The sequence below is a fragment of the Amphiura filiformis genome, chromosome 12, assembly GCF_039555335.1.
Source record: "Amphiura filiformis chromosome 12, Afil_fr2py, whole genome shotgun sequence".
NCBI classification, from domain to species: Eukaryota; Metazoa; Echinodermata; class Ophiuroidea; order Amphilepidida; family Amphiuridae; genus Amphiura; species Amphiura filiformis.
In genome coordinates this window covers 26,356,312-26,364,810 of record NC_092639.1, presented here as the reverse complement: position 1 = coordinate 26,364,810, position 8,499 = coordinate 26,356,312, and the positions used below count along the sequence as shown (strand labels likewise).

The 8,499-nt window shown below is 35.6% G+C and overlaps 1 protein-coding gene across 1 annotated transcript in view; it reads right to left on the bottom strand.

Annotated features, from left to right (window-relative positions):
- Window positions 1-809: 809 nt before the first annotated feature.
- The window catches only part of LOC140165992 (uncharacterized), a 30,235-nt gene continuing 22,545 nt past the window's right edge, over window positions 810-8,499 (bottom strand). Inside the window, exon 2 of the mRNA XM_072189354.1 lies at window positions 810-1,593. Coding sequence (XP_072045455.1) covers window positions 1,546-1,593 — 48 coding nt within the window. The 3' untranslated portion in view covers window positions 810-1,545. The remainder of the gene's footprint in view (window positions 1,594-8,499) is intronic.

Here is an 8,499-nt window from a genome sequence, read left to right as displayed (position 1 = left end):
GTATCGGAAGTCAGAGAAGATCCGAATTTTTCAAGAAGAAGAAGAATTTTTGACTTGGCACCCCCGGGATTCGAACCTTTGACCCCTCGCATGCCAAGCGAACGATCGCGGACCGGTAGCTGCTCGGGTTATTGCTGCCCGGCCAGCAATTCCGTGAGCATATCACACTTCGGGTGATTGCGTCATCGCAGACCCTGGGATGCATGCATGTTATGAATTTTTCATCGTGGTATTTTGTGGTTTTTACTGGTGTTAGGGTTAATTAATGCCTACAATTCCGGTCATAAATAGTTGGAACATTTGTGTCAAAGTAGGACTGTTTAAAACCGTATTTCTGTTATACTTGACATACTAAAATATCGATTACTTTGGTCTGAAGTCTGAACCCTTCCCTACTACTACAACCCTCCTACTGCCACACCAATCAATGTTGGGTGTCTCCTGGGGTACATGAACAAATAAAACAACTACTAACATTGATCGGGGAATGGCGGCATATTTAAAAACCCATGTTAAAGTGTTCCAACACTTATGACCGGGATTGTAAGTCTTTAATGCTTGTGATTTGATTCAAACTTTCCATTCGTGCTAAAAAATCATTTGCTTTACTTTTTCTATAAAAGGTAATGACCTGGCATATGAAGAGGAAACTTAATTCTTTTCAAACACTCACAATCATGTGTGTCTTTAGCATTCAAATAATATTTGGCGTCGTCGGCAAGCATGGCAATTATGCATTTTAGAAAATAAAAGGGCGACTCGTTGATGTACAAAACAAAAATGTAAGTGCCTTAAAATCGACCCATTCAGAGTGAATGCCATTTACGACCACTCTCTGTCGGCTTCCAGTTAAATACGCTTTAAACAATAATTTAAATGAGTCTTTTACATTCGGGTTCACATCCCTGTATCAGCAATCCAGAAGCGATTGTCAATGAATTATATCTCCGGAGCACCACCGATATATCTTCGCGTAGTCTCTCCATTGTTTTGTATTTCTATTAAGAACTGTGGCCTGTGGTCGCAATGTATTGTTGTTTCCATAGAATCACGGAATGCTTCGATACAATCATGGAATGTATCATCAGATATAACTGAGTTTCAGTAGACATGTATATAAACATGCAGTATCATGTTATCATGTAGAGGTCTCAATCCCTGATGATCTTACTTATTACATGCTGTCTTGTTTTCTACAGATGCATGTCCATAATAGATTCGATCCTCCAGTCCTCGAATACTCACGCACGGCCGCTCCACGTATCGAATAAGGCAACGTGAAGGATTGTGGGTGAAAAAAGGCGCCGCCATTAGAGGCCAGAAGGATTCAGGCTATGTCCATAAAGTCTTCTATCATCATTACTTACATTTAGAAATATTTACAATATTATGATATTTACAAAGTAATAATGCACATTTCCCATCTGATCAAAGTGAATTGCCAAGCAGTCAAGTTTTAGTCCAAGTTTAACTTTCAGTGATTGTTTGTCGTTGTTACTACATAACTCCATCTGATAAATCCAGCGACTGCATGGTGACCATTTACTAGTAGTAGTATCCGCCATGATTTTCCCCGTACTCAAACCCATTGCACTGAAAGAAATAAAACAAAAGAGAAGAGGAGAGCAACGGGTTAGTTAAGAGTTGAAAAACATGTACATATAAACATCAAACAGACAAAATAATGAGATGCTAATGGATGTAAATATTGGGTGTAGTGGATATCGTCTCTACGTTCGTGTTTATTACACACATGCTCTTTCCATTATCAGCAACACCGTGGTTTATGAATTCTGCAACACTTTTATTACTGAATAAGGCTTGTTCGTTGATAAGGGCGGGTGGTGTTTAATATAAATGTGTGTGGGTGGGTTGCGGTGTGGGTACATGATGGGTTAATGTGCAAGTATCTGTTTGAAATCCATGGTACGAGAGTTTCGTTCTCTTTATTAGGCCTTTTAAACGACCTTAAAGGCATAAACAGAACACTTTTTAAGACTTCAACACAATATATTTTAATATAAACATGTTGTTAATAATTGTTATGAAAAACCCTTGTAAACGAGTTGTAGTGTTAATCGTAATCGACGTGTAAAGTGCTGAAATAAACGCGTTGAAAAAAGGTGTTTGCGGGAATTTTTTACAGTGTACAAGAGACATGTTGTCATATTTGGTAACGGATTAAAACTAATATTTTATTCATTTCAGTTAATTACGTGATACGATAAAACCTAGACGCTGTATACTGCTCCCTAATTATTTCAAGCACTGGATCGGTAGTTGGGTCGGCCAGCGGACGAACTAGAAGCATGCCGTCTATCTCGCTCACGATCGCCTCATTCCATCTACCGATTGCAGGTGCTTTTTCCCTTGCAGGTGATTCGCATATCCTTCATTTACAATTTACATTTAACTTCGTTTACGCGACACGTGATTTCAAATCAATTTGAAGACTCAAGTATATTCATAATAATAGCCAAAGGGATTGACAATTTGATACTAGCTGATCAAGGCCACTTGTGGTGTGATTTCTACATTATTAACCCACTCAAGAACATCGATGTTGCTTAATGAATTTCAAGGGTCGACCACTTGATTCATGTTAGAATAATTTAATGATTTTCCAGTGGTTTAGCAATTCTCAACCATGCCCCGACTTACTTTGTCTCATAATGTTGTCAAATTACAAATTTGTAGAGTTTCAAAAGTTTTCCCGAATAATGTTTTTTTTTTGTAATGTTATGATCATTTCCCAAGCAAAAACAGTCCAAAGAAAGTATCAAAATACAATTGTTGAATATGTAAATTTTGTAGCCATTTTAGGGGACATAACACAATTGTTTCGTTAAAATAAATGGTCAACACATTCTAAAGAATTTCGAATAGATTTCAATTACATAACATCAATTATCACACTTATAATAGCCTTAAAATCTCAGGTTATTATTCAAAAATAAATCTCAAACATTGTTTATGTTGTCTGGAATTAATAATTGCCATAACAATAATTTTTGAAACATTTACAACTGTTGATTGTCTTAATGAAGCTTAATGAGTAAACACGTTAGAAACTAATCAAAAATTTAAAAGACTAATCGTAACCAATATATCGACATACGCGTGTCTTGCACGCGCTTCATGATATGACCAACGCTAACCATTCAACTTTGAAACAATCTCGACCATCAGCCCACGTGCCACTCGTGCTACGGGCGGTGAAAATCATACGGTATTACTGACATCGTTTATCGCGCATGCGTTTGGGTGGACAATAAATGTTAGTAGAATAAATTGTTTTTGCAATAACGAAAAGCAACAATTTTGGTTAAAATTGCAATGTTAAATTAGTTACCATCATACCAATTAACACTAATAAATCAATCCATTGTACAGAAAGTGTAATACAAGCACAGAAATAAGACAGACTATGAAACTTATCATAAGCGCTTTCAATGGCCCATGCGAGTGTAACTCTTTAACCAATTGCCTCGTTTGATGAAACATGCATACAAACAATCTTAGGTAATACCACGTTATGAACGTGAAAACGTTGGTACGCTATCATTGTTCAGTGGATTTATGAACTACGCCGTTGAAAATGACGATATTTTGGCTCATATAATGCGACTCCTATAGTCATGATTGTAATGATATTCATAGGAAATCCCTGTCATCCACAGGTCCGGAAACTGTTTCTGAATAAGAAGTCGGCTTCCGCGCAAGTCGTGTATTGACGAGCTTGCGAAAAAACACCTGCCTATAGATATACGCATAATATTAACCCCCACTTTACATCATGATCAGACATGTAGCCGATATACATGGATAAGATAGTTATAGGATTGTGCAGATATAAAGTCTGCACAAAAAGTAACTCAGCTGTTATAAATACGCCTATAGATTCAGAACTTATAATTGTTTCCACAATATTGTTACATAGAAAGAAGGACGATTTATTTACGCGCATTTTGATACCCCGGTTGTCAAATATCGCTCAATATTAACAACACAGTAGTGCTTTTAAAGAAAAATACCCGAATTTAAAAGTTGCAGTTTACAGCGATCAATGGTTTTTACGCAAGCATTGTGGCACGTAACACCCTCCATTTATCTTCGCGCTGACTTCAAATCAATACAAATAGCTGCAACTTTTAAATTCGGGTAATCTTCTTTAAAAACACTGCTGTGATGTTAATATTGAACAAAATTGGACAAATGGGGTATCAAAATGTGCGTAAATAAATTGTCCTTATTTATATATCTATATATTTATAACAGCTGAGTTACTTTTTTGTGCAGACTTTAGTTATAAACTATGTCGTCATTGCAATACATTTGGAAACAATTTTATTTTCAATTATGTATATTCGTATTTCCAGAAACCACACTATGGTTGTAATGAAGGTGAATATGGAAAGCCTTGTGAGTTTATTTTACGAAAGGTAGTGATATGAAGTGAAAAATTGCAAGCCAACGATTTTACATGTTATATAAGAGCTACTAATATGGTGTTGATTTTTTGTAACAAAAAGACCTGCAGCAGATACCACATCATAATTTTCATCGGTAATATAATGCATTTAGATTCCCGTTTTACAATTAACTTGATATGTTTATAGTGTAAAGAATGAAGGCAATTCGTACAAAAGTTTAGAAGGCGTGTACAGTGGGTTTATTGTCCTTGCAACGCAGAATTCAAGACCAAGAATCGAGTGACAAAATGAGGTAATTATTACACGAAGATGTCGTAATTAATTGCACACTTGACTTGTTTGACTGGATGAGACTTATGATTAAGTCATTACCATGGTCTCTTATACGTGGTCCTGTCAGCTTTGCCCTGCTTATATCCTAGCTCCACTGCTCACTTCCAATCCAATAAAATAATTACACTTCAAATAAATGCCGAGGGCACCAAATTGTTCATATATTTGTTATCAAAATGTTTAAGGTTAAAAGAAACCGGAACTATGTTGAGTCTTTTCTGTGTTAAATACTTCTACTCCTAAATCTCATAAACGAGCATTAATTCTCGCTATTCACAATAAAGGGCGCCGCCAACAGTTTGCGATGTAATCGTGATGTATCATGGGAAAAGGTCGACATCAAGTACGCAATACGAATATTACCATGCTATTACATAGGAACACGTGACAATATTTTTTTAGTTTGTCAAAATAAAATATTGTCACGTGTTCCTATGTGATTTGTAATAGCATGGTAATATTCGTATTGCGCGGACTTGGATGTCGACCTTTTCCCATGATACATCACGATTACATCGCAAACCGCTGGCGGCGCCCTTATTGTGAATAGCGAGAATTAAAAGAATTTGATAATGCTTTGTCATGATTTTGTTTTTGTAAAATGATTATAATAAGCGGATTAGAAGTTAATTGTGCATTACTAAATATAATTTTACCATAATCATGTACATAGTCACATAGTCATGATTATATTCCCAGATTTATTGTTAACATAGCGTGCATGAACAATGCATTATTAGAAGAGAGTAGTTGTCACTTCAAGATTTTTCATGTCGCACTTGAAGTACAAGTGTTGTTAAATCAAACATTTTATATCGTTTGTGTATGGTACATTTAAGGTTTTCATGTCGCGTTGCGGTTTTGAGTACATTCATTGTAACATAAAAGATCTTGTTGTATATAAGATTTCTATGTGCTGAAATATATTATAATTCATTTATTTATTAATATTTCATCAACAGATCAAATAATTATAATGTCGTGCTGTCATCTAAAGTACACGTACAGTTGTATACGCATTGTTATATAAATGATATCATGTTGTGTTAAATTGTGGTAAAAGTACATGTTTTTAATTATTACGTCCCGTTGCCGATACAAATACACGCATTATTAAATGCAAGATTGTCATCTTGTGTTAAAAATGCATGCGTAATACATCAAAGATTACCGTAACAAATAAATATATTACATTAAAGAATTGCATGCGTTGCCGAAATGTTACTTGAAACAAATTAACTATGTGTCCTTTGACAACCAAGACAACAAAGGGCATTCTGATACCTTAAAGTGATTCAAACTTTTACAAGTGTTTGTAATAGACGTTATCCACTTTGCTCATGTGTGACTTCTAACAAAAGTTCCCGTAGTATTCCTCATTCAAACCGATTCAATGCACGACCTGAGTTACCTGCATGACTTTGGCGGGCTATTTTGAAACAGTCATGGTTGCACATGCAGATACTTCTTTTGAAAGTCCTAAACAAGGTATAGCACAAGGTATAGAACACGGATAACATCTATTATATGTTATCGTAAACTTGCATTTAGAAAGAAACTTTCGTAAATTAATTAATCTATAACAAGCGAACGTGTGTGTGCTTTCTTGAAGTCGTCACTTCATTGTCATGGAATTGCGCAATTACTGCTTCGTAAATCTTAAGCTTAACACTTTGAATAAGGAATTATTTAAATAACACAAAATATATAGAAAGAAGTAACATTGGGGATATACACAAACACAACTATTGCTGCTTGTGTTCGCCAGATTATATTATTAATGGTTTGACGTTGCATGATTAATTCGTCCAATACGTAATAAGTAAGTTCGATCATTCTGTACCCCGGAGGCTTCGAGTTAAATATACATTATATAAAAATCCCCTGAAATCTCAAGCTAGCTAACTTTATTCCCAGGGCTTAACTTGTATTTGACGTTACTGGATCAAAAGAAGTTAAATCGATACAATTGCTTGGTTTCCCCAGAAGCCATCCAGAGAAAGGTAAAATTAATCCCTTGAGTTGGCAATCACCTGCTCCGAGTTCCGGTGTTTTTTTTTGGCTGCTATGCTTCGGCCGCTTCGGGATTATTTTCAAGCGTACTGAGCGACTTTGTAGAAAATTGTGTGCTAAGAAGAACCTCATACATTCTGCACGAAAGAGACTGATATGATGAGGCTATAAAAAGGATTGATGATGATAATTACAAAATAGATGATTCCACTTAATAATGTGACTGATTAATTCGGTGTCACTTTATCGGCGCTACTGTATTTTCGTTACAAAATAATATCACAAACAACCATCAATTTACTTTCATAGTGTTTTATATCGCTTGTAACAATTGAAGCAATATTCACAATTAAAATAAATAAATGAGCAATCTTTATAATTTTTTAAAATGTTAAAGTAAAGCCAAGAATTCTCCGCGTTGCGGAAATTCCTCGAAAATCGCCGAATTTGGAGGTAAAGCGGAAACCGCATTTCTGAGGAAAAAAATAAAAAAAAATAAGCAAAAATGACCTCGAAAAAGAAAAAAAATACAATTGAAAAGAAATAAATGAAATGGGTCTTCAAAATTCATCAAAATAAAGTAAAATCTGTCATAGATTTACCGTACAACGCCTGTCCTACCTCCCATTGCAGCCATGATACCCGATCAGTTTATTCTTGGTAAGATTCTTGTGAAATTTTGTTATGTCAGAAATGTGCTAAAATTACAAAGCGGAGAAAAGCTGTTATTTAGCATTTGTAAAGCAGAAAATTCTTGGATTTATGTTAAAGCCATATTGTAATATTTCCATAACAAAATAGATTAGTGATTCTTTTCCATAAAATGATAGTTTTTACTCTCAGATATGCCCCTTTAAAGTTTGAGCATGCTTGTGTGTATCCTGTAAGAGTCGATGTGATTGGTTGTCGCCACAAGACGTAAAGAATGACAACAACGTGTTGTTTGTGAAAGCAACGCGTTTCTTTCAGAAGGCGAAAGCAACGCGTTGCTTTGGGGAAAGCAACGTGTTGCTAAAAGCTCTTTATCTATTGGCTGGCTTAGCAACGCGTTGCTTTCGAAAGCAACGCGTTGTCGTAATACGTAATGGGCCTTTTAGCTTGCCATAGTCGTGATCGTCTCGTACGCCATGTACGTACTGTGTTATGAACATCGCGTACGCGTTCGACTAATATTTCCATCGTAATAATAAACCGTCTTGTTCAGACGGTTTATTCAAAATCTCGAATTTTGACAAAACCACAGCACCTAAAGTCTTGATTTTTACTGGGTACCGTATGTTAGTTTACTAAAGTACATTACAATCGTGTAAAAACAGAATCTAGAAAATATTGAGGGCGTCCTCCTCAGCAATGTTATAATATGGGTTTAAATTAAAGCCAAGAATTCTCCGCGTGCGGAAATTCCGCGAAAATCGCGGAATTTGGAGGTAAAGCGGAACACGCATTTCAGAAAAAAAATATAAAAAAATAAGCAAAAATGACCTAGAAAAAGAAAAAAAATACATCTCTTTTCTCATCATTGGGAAAAAACAACTGAGTCGAAAACAGATTATGCAATCTGACGAAAATACCGTAAGTGGATGGAAAGAAATCTCGCAGTGCTAAAATGCAATAGTCTCTCGTCAGGACAACCATCAAAGCAGCGTTACCCTTGCATGGCATCTGAAGGCACGTGTTTTACTCTTTATATTATCATAATTATTAACGTCCATTATGGTGT